Here is a 13,966-nt window from a genome sequence, read left to right as displayed (position 1 = left end):
ACAGTGCAGCAAATTATTTGATTATGTTTAAGTATTTTCCATAGTTAAATAATTTCTAGATTGTTTGAATCCTCCTACAGCTGTACCCTTTTGTGTGGATTCTTTTCCACAACAGTGTGGCTGTGCATAGTTGCAGGTTTTCTTTGCATACATTTTAGGCAAGATCCAGCTTGGTTAATATTTTTCTGCCTTATACAAAATAGTATCTATGCTTTGTTTCTTTTTTAAAGTTTGTACTGCAAAGAGTATTATCAAATAACTGAAGAAGATAAAAATAGTTGGTTTGCTCTTAAAAAAAAATTTTAAAACACAGTATGATTAACAGAAGGTGGGTGTAAGGTCTTGTAACGTAGAATCTATAATGGAACATACACACTCGAGAAAGAAAGGTTGAGTGTAGCAATTGTAACAGCATCGTGGGATCAGGTTTTTTGATGAGCATAATCAATGCATACCTCTGCCAAAATAAACACTTAAAAATAAGTCAAAAGAATTTAAATGCCTGACTCTGAGGGGATTAAAACCACTGGGCTTCCAGTAGAAGTAGCATGTAAGCAGCTGAATGACATGATATGCTAAAGAATTTAGTACAAATTGCTACCTTCAAACAGAGGAGGGGTAATAAAATGATTTGTACTGTGAGTTAGCATTTCCTGATCCAGGCATGGGTGTGAAGTTTCACTTCTCTTGGTTATTTGGGCAGATAACAGGAAGTGCTAACCGCAGCACTAACGGATTAATTAGCTTTGGCACAAATGCAATACTGTGTTAATAGTTGGTCATCAGTAGTTCATTGATTTCGTACTGATAAACTAAGTATTCCCCTTTGATTACTGGGGGGGAGTATGGTAGGCCTAGTACTGATAAGGTATATTTGAAGTGGTTTAAAATCTGCTTCTAAATGTGGCCTTTGCGTCTATCTTACTCAGTGGTGGACCAGAATGTTTAAACTGCTTGTGGCAGAACAGGTTTTTTTCTTTACTTCTGCAAAGCTGGAAAAGTTTAAGAGACCTGGCTGACTGGGCACTATATATATGCAATTCTTAGGAATGGCCAAAAAGATACTTAGGCAGAGTTAAGAAGCAATACTCATATGCTGTCTACTGCCAAAACAGCTGATGAACAAAAGGTCAGAGGATGTATTGAGCTATTCCAAAAGCAGAAACTATCCAACTTGATTAGGTCAAGAGTCCAATGTGATCTGGAATTAAACAGGCAAATGTCTGCCTAGGCAAGAGGAAGAAAGCTGAAATAGCTGCAGCAAAGAGCAGTGTCCTTTGAGGATGAACAGGTGACAGAAAGTCTTTTCAGCTGTGCTGGAAGGAAAGGACTCCTTGTCACCTTGAAAATCGTGACTTCAGAGAGAGATTGCATGCAGTCCTACTTGAAGGTAAAAAGTCTTCAAGAGTTCAGAGGAACACAGCAACTTTGCAGTAGTCATGCAGAGAACCACGGGTCTAGTTACATATCAGAAGGTAGTACAGTAGCAGACCTTGCAGCAAAGCATTAAACAGCAATGAACTGTTAAGGGACCTGTTGTCACAACAGCAGCTGCTGCTATCTGACTTAGCTGGCTTAGTCTTACCTGACTTAAACCCAAAGATTAGAGACCTGAGAGAAGCATTTCAGGAAAAAGGCTTTCTCCAAGACCTGTACAAGTGACAAAGATGAGACCTAGTGATGACCTTGAGGCATTCCTTGTTACTTTTGAAAATATTACTTGAGCCGTAGCTGTATGATCGAAACCAGACTGGACATGGTCCTGGGCAAGCTGTTCTAGCTGACTCTACTTGAGCAAAGGGGTTGAACTAGGTGATCTTGACCGGTCACTTTGGTCCCTTGTGACCTCATCAGTTCTATGGTTCTGCTAAGGGAGGGGTGAAACATCCCAAATCCAGTGAACAGGACCATTCGGGGAAGGCAAAAGTCTAACTGCCTAAAGCTTAGAGTTTGGTCAAAGCTTAGAAGTAGGCTAAGATAGTGTATAGGCTGCATATTAGACTTCTCACTCTTACTAGAGTGGAAAAAGACTACAGACTATTGTTGCCCAACCTGTTAAAAGTGGAGGAAACTAAGGACACTAGAGGCAACTGGTAGCAAATGAGTAGTCTATGTAACTGACTCCCTCTTCAGTATTCTGAAGGTGATCAGGATTTTTAAAACAATTACTATGTATTCAAATATGTGTGCAGTTATCATTTGCACAGGACAGATGAGGATGTAGAAATGGAAATTTACACTGGAAAATTTCAAAAGCATTGCTGTTTGAACAGCTGGTTTTGAGTTAATGTCACCAGATAGGAGGGTGTGGTTGCTGAAACAGTCATCCAGATGATTTGAGACAGAGTGACTTCTCAACTGAAGTTCTTTTTGGAGTTAATATAAGTCACTCGAGCTCATATCAAATCAAAATAGCAAGTCTACAATTTTTTTCTACAAATGTACATAGGAAAATACTTTCTTTGCCTTTCTCTAGAATTAGATTTGGCCTAGCTGGTTTTGGCTAGTCTTGCTGTTTTTTTCCCTTCTATGGTACCTCAAACTATGTATGTTTCTCTCTGTATGTATGTCTTCTCAAATGGGAAGGCATAGTCACGGTTGAAGGATTTGGGGAAAATAAGAATATCTGGAATTTAAAGTTTTTATTGATTAATTTTGCATTGAAGGAAAAAGAGTGAAGAGATATTGGTTTCTTTTAGTATATGGCTGTGTGAATGAAATTCAAGCATTTGTTCCTTCCAACTCTAGGAATAGTTTCCCATTTGCTTATATTATACTTGCTTTCAAAGCTATTAATATGTTACAAAGCCATGTAATAAAGAGGAAAATGCATTAAGATACCCGGTATATTTTGCTCTTAACTGCTTTGGAATTTGCAGTCATTGTGGAATGAACCTTTTCTGCTTTTCTTTGACTGTTGCATAGTATCAGTGTCTGTCTACATGACACCTGCTCTTTACATAGAAAAGTTTGGTCAAATATAGAGGGAGATGTTCTCTGATGTCTAATGTCAGACTTACTTGACTTCTATGTAACACCAGTTTTTGGAATGTTGAAGCCACAGGGGAAAAAATAAAGCCTCTTTCTGTTTGAGAGAGACCATCTGCTGCTGTTTCATGAGCTAGGTAGACATTACTGTTTAGTGTCAAAGCAATGCCAAATAATACTACAGTTGGAAGGCTGAGTAAGACCACTGCATGTACAGCTGATGTTCCAAATCTAGGTTTGTCTTGTGGGTTGAATGCAGTTTTGATTGCGTAACAGGAGAAATTGCTTCTTAAGCTCCCTACAGTTGAGAAATGCATGGAGTCAGTGTTTCAGCTAACGTCCAGCTCTGTGCAACAATTTGTAAAAAGTGAAAATGTACCTAGGGTTAATCTAATGCTCACTGAAATAACTAGGTGCATTTCCATATTTTTTAAAGGACACTGAATGAAGACTAAAATACTGAATCCAGGTGCCTGTTCAGTAAAGGGAGGACAGGCAGGTGTTAGAAATGGCATCAGAGTTTCAGTTATGGTCATCCTAAAGGTTAGAACAGCTTCATGCACTTCCTCTGCAGCATGGCCTGATCTTAAACTGCTTTTCACATCTAGCCCATCCCCTGTGTGTGATGAATACGTGAGGCATAGCTGGAATAAGACTGTGCTCTGGCAACTTGGGAGGCAGAAGTGAAAGGTTTGAGTAGTGAGTCAAAATTATCAAAAGGACAACTGGGATTGGAGGAGTGAGATGGACTGGGAAAGCAGAGTTGACTGAGCAGGTAACAGCACCAAAGTAATTCTACAGGTCATTAAAACAGACAACGTATTTTTTGTGCTCAGCTAAACAAAAGTTGTCATGTGTATACCTGGAATGTATATTTGCAGGAAATTAATTATTTCTGCTTCCCTGTCCTAATATGCTTTGCAAAAAGAAATTATGTTCTCATGACAGAGTACCTGAGAATAGCCATAATAATGCTCTTGCTCCATGTCAAAAATTGCCCTTGCATCCTTAGCTTCTCCATGAAAAAGCATTGTAATCTATTCAAAGGGACCTCAGTTAAGTTCTCTGCATACAGATCTTTTTTCCACTTTGGCAGCAAAGCTGGTATTTTGTTTGTAAGACATGTTCTTTATAATATTTACAGGGTGAAATTATCTTGGGTTTTTTTCATTGGCAAAAATCTCAGTTATTCCAATAATCCACTTCAGTATAGGAGTAAACTGTTATTACATACTATGGGAATGAAATACAGTGCCAGGTATCATGAGATCAATGCCACACTGTTAGAAACTCTGCCTAAAAGAAGTTTCTCAGGTTAAAAGTGCATGAAGTTTTCACTTTTTCGAAGAGGATGGGGGTGACAGATGCAGTCACAAAGTAGGCAAGAAGGCGCTCAGGGGAGTCAGATCTTCTGGGCAGCTTCCTTTGGTAGGCCTCTCCAGAGCTGTATCAAAACATTCTGAGAATTCAGAGGCAAGGAGGTGAACGTATTCCAAAGTGTAGAGTATGGGCAAGAAGATTAATTTTGTGAAACCTCTAAGCACACTGATTGTATTTGTTCTGTTTCATCGTTTTCATTGGAGATGTGTGTGTGTCTTTCTGTGTCTCTTTCCATGTAGTACACCACCTGTCCTATCTAGCTTTTATACATTACTTCTAAGCCGAGAGTTTGCAAAGGTATATAGGGAAAGAAAGTATTACATCCTTTAGTTTACCAGTGAGAATTCAGTGGCTGAAACAAATTATGTGGCTGTTGAAAGTTATACAGAAGATTATTTTCAAAAATACACATAAAATTTATTTAAATTTAGGTTTTTAGCCTCTTTTAAGTTAAAGCTGTGTCTTCCGTAAAGAACACCAGTGCATTTAAGTGCAGTGAAGCAGAAAATACAAATTACCAGTTCACAATCATTGGATAACGTTTGCAATGATCTTTTGTTATGTCTTGGGTTTTCAAGTTATGGCTGGAGTTATTTGCTTGACTAACAGACACTAGCAAAAGACAAAAGGGAACTTCTGTTTAATGTATACTTCCACTCTAATAATGATTTTTACTTCATTTCAGATTAATTGGCAGTGCATCCGTAGCACTTAAGGATCTTGTAGGTAACCAAAGCAGATCTTTTCCCTTCAAACTCATACCTCTGCTAAATGAAAGGGGACAAGAAACTGGAGTGAGTGGCTTACATTTCCTTATTTTACTATATTCTTGATCAAAATGCTCCAGCAACAGGACTAAATAGTGAAACAAAAATATTTTCAAGTTATTTTTACTTTATAAATTAAATGCTTGGAATTTTGTAGCAAAAGCTCCAGACAGAGGAAATTTATAACAAGATATAATTATGTCTATACCATCTGAGTTTGTTTAATATCCTTTAAGTTAGATAAGTTGTTTTCTGTGTACGTGTTATGTATTTGTATATATATGTTACAAATGTTATGCCACAGAATATGCATGGGAATCAGCCAAATGTTGAAAAGGACCATTTTCCTAAGTACCAGATGGAGTTCCCACATGCCCTTTCTTGCTGTATTCTTTCTAATGTCCACCTGTGTCATAGCAGTGATTCTGGAAAGCACTTAATCATGTTCATGTTCACTGCCAGCTTAGTTCAGAAGGTTACAAAACTTGCTTAACTTGGTTTAGCATGCGTTTAAATTTAGCAGTTTTTAACTTAGTTAAGTAGTTTCTAGAACTGGGACCTTACTGTGTTTTTGCAGTCTAGCTGTTAAGGCACTTCACATTGCGTTCTAGTGCCATAATAATAAGAGGCTTTAAGGGTAATTTCAGTATGTCATCAGCTGTAGTTTAATATCATGGTTAGCTGGTCACAGGGTTGGGCTTTTTTTGCTGACTCCTCATGTTACTGTGGCAACTGGGAATAATAATGCTTTGTTCAATAATCCAAAACCGCAGTCAAGCACAAAAAAGTCAATTCTATAATTAGAATGGAAAATGACATACTGTTTTTCTTCTAGGATGGTGGTATGAACAAGCGATTAGAAGAGCCAGATAGGAAATTTTACTTATGGTTCAGACTTGTATGTTGTTGATCAGATAGTGTTGTTTCTCACTGCCTTTGTTTTTCCATCTGCAATATTTAAGGTGTCACCTAGTCTGCCATAAATATTGTGGAACTAGGTAAATTAACATTGGAGGAACATCTTATATACTTGTACTGTGACAGATTTTTCTGAATACAAACACAGCAATTCCATTTGTTAGATATTATTTCAGAGGCTATTCCATTTGCTGTGAATTGTGTAATCTTTATTGTTTGTATATATATGTATAGCTTAATAACAGTTTATTAATTTACTAACAGCTGAGATTTTATTATAAACTGGTTTTGACTATGAATAGTTAACTGTTCATGCAGTGCTAGAACAACTTACTGCTTTAAATCAATTGTTGTGAATAATTTGTGCTACATGAAAAAAAGTGTGTTTCTCTATAGGCGACAATTGATTTGGTAGTAGGCTATGAGCCACCAGCTGGACCTGCAAACCCAAATGATCCAGGAGGGACAAATACACAAGAAGGTATTTCAATCTTTTCTCAGAAAGTTATAGTGAAAGATCATGGAGATATTTATGATAAGGAAAGAAAGTGATTCAACAGCATTGTTCATCAGAAAAAAATGTAACGAGAAGCAAGCATGTCAAGACTGCCAGATAGTGATTTTAGAGAAATTAAGGATGATTCAGCTAGGAAGAAAATTGGCATTTCCCGAGATAAAATGATTTTTAGAATCATTTTCTCCAGTGAAATCAGGTTACAAAAGAATGAAGTTACTTAAAAGCTTTTCAAAATGGCTTTTGTTTAGGAAAGAAAGTTTTTGAATGCTCAAAGAAACAGCAGTTATCTGCTGTAATGCTAGGGCTAACCAAAAAAGCAGGGAAGTCACATTTTTGGAAAAATATATTCTATTACTTTCAATGTCAGGAAGCTCTGTGAAAAGATTCTCTTAAATCATTAAGCTTTTTTTTCCCTGTAGAATAAGTAAATTTTGAAAGACAACATTGTATCTTATATTAGGCTTGATATTTGACTAGCCTATGAAATATGGTGATCGGTTGGGAATGTTCTTTGGTCTCCATATATCATATCAACCAAGCTTTTGCTGAAAGTGGTTTTGAGATCTTCTGGTTTTCCAGACTCTTTAAAGAACTGTGAAATAACAACAGCTTTTTGCAGTTGACAGGCAAATAATTACCCTAATATCCAGGCTGTGTTTGTACAGAAAGAAGTAAACGTGATAAATATTATATGTTTGAGGAGTAATAAGTCTGTTTGACCATTATCTGCTGATATATAATAACAAAAGAAGGAAAAAATTGAAATGAGGAGTCTTCTGGGAGGAAATTTTGATTCCACTGACTTCACTGAGACATATTCTTGGGGAGTAGAACAATAGGTAATGCAAACACAAAAGCTGTGTGTTAAATTGCTACACTTCAAAATAATTTTACAGAAATGTGGACTTGAAGGCTAAAAATCCAAATTGACTTATATAAGGTTATTTTGATAGCTTTTTAGAAATGTATTTGAACTATAAGGTAATACAGGTAAAATAAAACATGGCAGGTTTTTAGCTGGTATTCAGCAACTGCATGAAAATTATTTCAGTGCAAATTATCAAACACACATTAGTTAATTATTGTAAATACCTATTTCCCATGAAGTGAAATCACCTCCCTAGCTGAGATTGCTACAGCTCAGTTTCTGAAATTAAAAATGAAGTGCTAAGTCAGGGTGTGTAATCAAGCAGTTGCATGGATCCATCCAGGCAGATAGATTTTGAGAGATGTTAGGGAGGTGGGGTTTTCTGGTTATAAAATACATGGTATGTCAATCTCTGGGTTTTTATACATCTCTTACAAGGATCACTGATGACTTCATTATGCAAAGTAGTCATCACCTTGTGTTGGCAAACTAATTCATAAAGTTAACAGACATTCTGTTAATGCTAACCTTCAGAGACACAGCTTGTTCTTCCTGTAGATTTTACCACAGTCACTGTCCTTCAGTTAAGAAAAGAAGCTGGAAACACAAGGGAGTGATGCACTTTTGTGGTCTAGATATTTACGGGTCCTGTTTTGCAATACTGGAATCCCACTGTATGATCTGGTACTGTAGTGTCATGTGGTTGTAGAACAGTCTTCCACAGAGGTATTGTGATTTCAGAACTGTCAAAGAGGCTTACTAAGAAACTGTAACTTATTGCACAGTTAAATGCTGTGGAGGAGGATTCAGAGTTGTGTTTTGGATGGCAGACCCTAAATGTCTTCATGTTTTCAAGATTCTGAAGTAAAAACGAATGCTATGCTATAGCCTAGTCTTGCTGCTGGGAAACAACTTCAACTGGAATAAAATTAATCACTTGCGCTGTATTGTGAACTACTCTGGTGACGATTAAAGCTGAACTGTACTTGGCTAAAACTTCAATTGATTGGTTCAAAAAAGTGTATGGGAGTTGTATTAGATACTCTGCATCCTGAAGAGGGACAGATCTATGGTTAATTTGGTTAAGATAGAAATTTGTTCTTAAGCAGGCTAGAATAACTGGCTTTCAAAAGGAGTTGGAAGCATGTAGTTAGCAAAAAAAAGTGTTGAAATGAGATAATAATACAATTTTAGTGGAATTCTTGGATGTCAGCCTCTTACTCCTCTAGCTTCAACATCAAGCTGTTGTACTGTTTGTTTATTAATTGCAATTTCTTTTTACCGTATGAGATGGAGAAGATGATGGAGGTTATGAGGATTACTTGGATGGTCCAGTTGGTGGTGTCACACCAGCAGTTCCAAGTGGCACAAAGGAAGCCCAGCTAGCTAAACGCATCACCAAAGGAAAGAAAACACGGAGAATCCTTTCTAACAAACCACAAGATTTCCAGGTAATAGATTTATTAAATGTGGCATGCTCTCTTTTTCTGCCTGGCATGACATTGCTCCTTTCACGTAGCCTGAGAATAATTTAATGTCAGATCGTGCAAATCTAATGCACTGTAGAAACAATTAGCCTCTTCATTTGAAAGCCTGTATTTCAAAAGAATTCTTCAAATTTGCCTCTTACAGAGATGTCCAATTTTGTACAGTTCTGATTGAAATCTAGATGAACCCTATTTAATATAGTTGTGTCGATGTCAAATTACAATAGCGGCCTTAAAAAGAATTAGTAAAAGCAAGTAAAAAAGATTTTACTGAAATGATTATCCCACACTTGTCTTGTAAAATTCAAATAAAATTATACTTGCTAGCATAATTAAGTTTGAAAAGTCTGTTCAGTCCATATCTGCCAGGTACCTCAGCTGTTGGCTAACTTTTTTGGTGCTATAGTAAGAAATTGTAGTCACCAGGATGATAGATAATGTAGGGAATGAATTAATACAAATATTTGAATTTATATTTTTTTCAGATTCGTGTAAGAGTCATTGAAGGTCGTCAGTTGCCTGGAAATAACATAAAACCAGTAGTCAAAGTTCATGTTTGTGGTCAGACACACCGAACAAGAATCAAAAGAGGAAACAACCCATATTTTGATGAAGTGAGTGGCATAAGAACACTGTAGCTGAAATGTTGATGCTCTCAAGTGTAGAAAAATAGTTATTACAGCTTTCATTATGATCATTTAATAAGAATTGGCAAATATTTAAGGCTAATTGTGGCTAATACGCGTTTTGCAGTTCCCAGTTCCTTTCTTTATGTATTCACATCACCAAACACGTCTCTAATCGCTGGCAGTCTTAGCAGATAAAGCTATCTAGAAGGAAGTCAAACTTCGTCTGAGACGTATGAAACATGTTCTTTGATACAGTTGGCCATGTGACATGATAATAACTTTGAATAGTTTTGTGCAGGATATAAAATCACAGAAAAATTAATTAAGAATTATTGTAGACCTCTGTGGTGTGTGCAGATGGGTTTTCAGTGAAATGTTTTGGGTCAATAAGACTGTCACACAGAATCTGGAAATGTCATTGCCTTTCTACCCATGATGTGTAAAAGTACTAGATTTTTTTTTTTGTCCAGACAGGGATTTGTACATCAAACGCACTGAAATACAGGAAAGAATTCAGAGGTGTATAAAGAACACAAGAATGATCACATGTCTGGAAGACTAATGTTGCAAAGCTTAAGCTTAATAGGGTGAATGCTGAGAGATAACCCTCGTTGTGTGGACATGTGTGGAAAATTCAGAAGATTTTGGAACTGGGTGGCAAGCACATTTAACACACGCAGGCAAAACCAAGGAAGCTATAAAACTTTGAGACTTGAACTAAGCTGTAGGTAGCAGTCCAGATTTATGAAGCAGTGGTAGAAAACAGGGAAGGGAGAAAGCCAGTCCACCTTGTATTGAATCAATTCCCAGGCAGTCTCAGTACCCAGACTCTGCTAAAAATCGAATAGTGGGACAATGTTTATGTACCCTTCCCTTTTGTTGTGTGAAGTACTGACTGGAGTATAGGTGGGCTCAAAGACCAAACTTAGTGAGGCATATACTGTTAATGAAACAAATAAGCTAATAGTGTATTTATCTTCATGCTGTCGAACTATCAGATTTATTCCTGTGGCCTTGAATTTGAAAGATGCAAATCATTACAATCACTGTCACTACTAGTTCTAAACAAGAACTTTTTGACAGCTACAACAGAGAAGGCTAGACCAGGATTGAATGTCTTGGAAAATGAACAACCTTGATAATTCCCAAAGTTTTTCCACTGAGGAAAATGTGAAGTGCAGAGCAAGGAGCAAGGGTAGTGCTGAAAGTTTGCAGCACAGCTATGCCTATTGCATTCATTCAAGTGGAAGTTGTGACTGTCTTTTGTCTATTTTGTACTAAGTTTATTTACTGGATTTAGTTTTTTATTCTGCGCTACATTATCATATATGTGTCCAGCAAGGAGGCAGGGCAAAGTACCGTAGCAGACAGGCTTCACAAGCCTCTTAATGTTTTTGCATTTTCTGTTCAGAGAATTATGTGCTCGTCATTTTGAGACAGGGTTTTTGTTTGTTCTTACATCAACAGATCTTTTTCTACAATGTCCACATGACTCCTTTAGAGTTGCTTGATGAAACAGTTAGCATTCGGGTAAGAAAAAATGGTGCATATTCAAAAGGCCGGATCCATATAGTGTTGTCTGGCCATTTCACTGGGATGTTTAGGAACATTCCTGTTTGACGCTTGTCTGTCTTTTTAGGTGTATGATTCTTATTCTTTACGAGCAGACTGTCTAATGGGAGAATTTAAGGTGGGTATGAAACAACTTCATATCTTAACTAAATTAAATAAAATGAGAGCATTTTTTTAAGTACTTGTTTTAAATGTTTAAATTTATACTACTTTAGTGTGGGGCCAAAGAATTACTGGATGATGTCTTTTTTCTCATGCTAGAGAGCATTTGCTCAAAGCACTAGTAAACGGTTTTCTTATTTGAGTAGAATATTATTGTTAAAGAAAATTGTATGTTTTATATACCAAGTTGTCCAACTTGCATTCAAGAGAAAAATTGATTTACCAAAAGGTAAATTTTTTACTCAAAAGGTATCAGGGTGATTATTTGCTATGAGGTTTTGCATTTGAAGACAGAATTTTATTTGATCACTAATAGGCAGAATAGTGGTGTGTATGGAGGCATAAAGATACACATTCTCAAGTGATGTGGAAAGGTGTTCCTTTGGTCAGAAGTTCATTAGGTAAAAGAGATGGTGTAAAAGTCTCTTAGTTAAAGTAATTTCTGTGGTTCTGATGATATTAGTGAGATTGTCTTTATTTGTATTTGTTATGGCAAATATGGAGAGGTAGACATCTGCCTGTTGAAGGTATTCCTAAAGCAATACAGACAAAGAATTCACATGACAATTATAATGGCTACTGGGATCCCCTATCATAACATTTCCAGTATCAATGTTGGCTGTATTTTCTGTTTGCTTATTTTGTACTGCATAAATTCAGTAGGTCTCTAGATCAGCTTTTCTCAAGAATATGTAAGTGTGGAAGATTGCTCTTTTCTAAATGAATCAGTTTCTGCCAGAAAGCTGGTTGCTTTTGCTTCTCACTGCTTATTATCTATGTAATTTCTAGTGACTCAGACAGTGATATATTGCTTTGTGGAGGATTGATCAATCACAAAGCAGGTGACAGCATGTTGTTCAGCTGCTTTATGTTCCTGCAGGCACATGTTCCAGGAGAAAACCCCAAGGGTAATTTTCTCTAGAAAATCGCCCTTTCAGACTTTACCTGCAAGGAATACTAGCCCAAATTGCCATGAGCAAACACACTTACATTCCTGAATGTGTTTGAAATCTGATAAAGTGAATACAGTAGTGGTATACGTGCAATCTTGTCCAGATTTGACACAGTGGGGGGAAAAGTTGCCCATCATCTTCATAAAAGCAAAAGGAAATTATTCATTAAAAAAACGAGCTTCGTTTCTGGAACTGAAGGATGAGATGTTGAGCAGGAAGAGAGTTGTGAAAAGCCTGCCTGAACATAAAATAATGGGGAAGCATAGGGAATTCAAGAAGCAGTAAGCTAGCCCCATCTACTGTCTCTGATAAATGAGAAAGCTGGGGATCTGAGGAAAAAAAAGAAAGTAATTACAACTGGTAATTCTAATACATCTTTTCTTGTATTTTCTTCTTGTCTGCTGTATCTATTCAAAATCTCTTATTTTTCAATGTAAGGCATTTTCCCTTTCTCTTCCCAAGAATATGCTATATAAACTTTCTTTTGTTTGTGACAAGAGAACAATGTAGCAGTACTCATGAAAAACTTGAAGGGAGTTGCCCTAACATTTTTCTGTTTCACTATTTCTTCAGCAGTAATGCCTTTGATCTTTATTTCAGATTGATATTGGCTATGTTTATGATGAGCCTGGTAAGTAACAGTTGCTTCAGAGCTTCTTTTCTAGCTCAAAACATTTCATTAGATTTATAAAGTAAAGGAAGAAAGTCAATGGAAAGTTATTTGAGATTGCTGCTTTAAGTATTAACTTAAAAAAATCTAACAATATATAACCCCTTTCAGTGGTTTCAGGATGAAGTACAAGCACCTAAAATTTGGATGTTAGTTTTGGTATCAAAGACCTAAAATGTGAAAAATAATGCAAAAATATTTGGCGTTTATGTCCCTGAACTAGTATGCCACAACACTAGATTTCTTGTTTTGAATGGCACTATTGAGACCTGTCTAGGACAGAATAAATTTTTAAAATAAGTAGTTTTAGGATAAAGCATGCTTTGGTACATTTGACTTTGATTTTATGATTTCTGCCATTTTGTGATCGATATTACTGGGGGTGGCTGGTGGTGTTTGTTTTATTTCAGGCCATGCAGTCATGAGAAAATGGCTTTTGCTGAGTGATCCTGAAGATACAAATTCAGGAGCTAAAGGCTATATGAAAGTCAGCATGTTTGTCCTGGGAACTGGAGATGAGCCACCAGTAAGTTTCATTTAAATGTTTTTCTTCCCCTCTCCACACCATGGATATTTGTTCATGTACCCCTGACATTTTTTTGAATACTGTATAATTCACTCTGTGAGCAGTGTTTAAAAATAAGACAAGATTTATGGGTTGTTTCAGGGGCATCTGGTACCAACTGGCTGAATCAAAGCTCATTTTGTTATCCTGTCCAATTAAGCAACCTCTGAACCAGCTCTGGGTGTGTTGATCTATCATTTGCAGATACTTCTTCACATCCTGGAAGAAGCAGAGAAGTGTTAGCCTGGTGTTGCATTTAAGCTAATAGGCAATTCTCCTTAGCATAGCTAATCAAGCTGAGCAACCAGTTCCAGGACTAAGTCAGGAACACCTCCACTACTATGTAACGTAGACAAGCCTGTAGGGAAACCTGAGTACCAGAAAGCTCCAAATACTTGCCAGGTGAAAATCAGACCCGTCAATGATGACAAGTTAGGCACAAGTAATTTGATGCATATGAAAGCAATAGTTAATTTTAACAATCCAACCC

At 36.7% G+C, this 13,966-nt stretch overlaps 1 protein-coding gene across 2 annotated transcripts in view; it reads left to right on the top strand.

Moving 5' to 3' along the window:
• MYOF (myoferlin) overlaps nucleotides 1-13,966 on the top strand; it is a 71,176-nt gene that overhangs the window by 12,298 nt on the left and 44,912 nt on the right. For both annotated transcript variants that reach the window (XM_086466708.1, XM_086466707.1), the window contains exons 4-11: nucleotides 5,054-5,162; nucleotides 6,450-6,534; nucleotides 8,729-8,889; nucleotides 9,411-9,539; nucleotides 11,022-11,084; nucleotides 11,194-11,244; nucleotides 12,842-12,872; nucleotides 13,322-13,437. In XM_086466708.1, coding sequence (XP_086322834.1) covers nucleotides 5,054-5,162; nucleotides 6,450-6,534; nucleotides 8,729-8,889; nucleotides 9,411-9,539; nucleotides 11,022-11,084; nucleotides 11,194-11,244; nucleotides 12,842-12,872; nucleotides 13,322-13,437 — 745 coding nt within the window. The remainder of the gene's footprint in view (nucleotides 1-5,053; nucleotides 5,163-6,449; nucleotides 6,535-8,728; nucleotides 8,890-9,410; nucleotides 9,540-11,021; nucleotides 11,085-11,193; nucleotides 11,245-12,841; nucleotides 12,873-13,321; nucleotides 13,438-13,966) is intronic.

Source organism: Leptosomus discolor, chromosome 6, assembly GCF_034619465.1.
Source record: "Leptosomus discolor isolate bLepDis1 chromosome 6, bLepDis1.hap2, whole genome shotgun sequence".
NCBI classification, from domain to species: Eukaryota; Metazoa; Chordata; class Aves; order Leptosomiformes; family Leptosomidae; genus Leptosomus; species Leptosomus discolor.
This window is presented reverse-complemented; position numbering and strand designations above follow the sequence as displayed.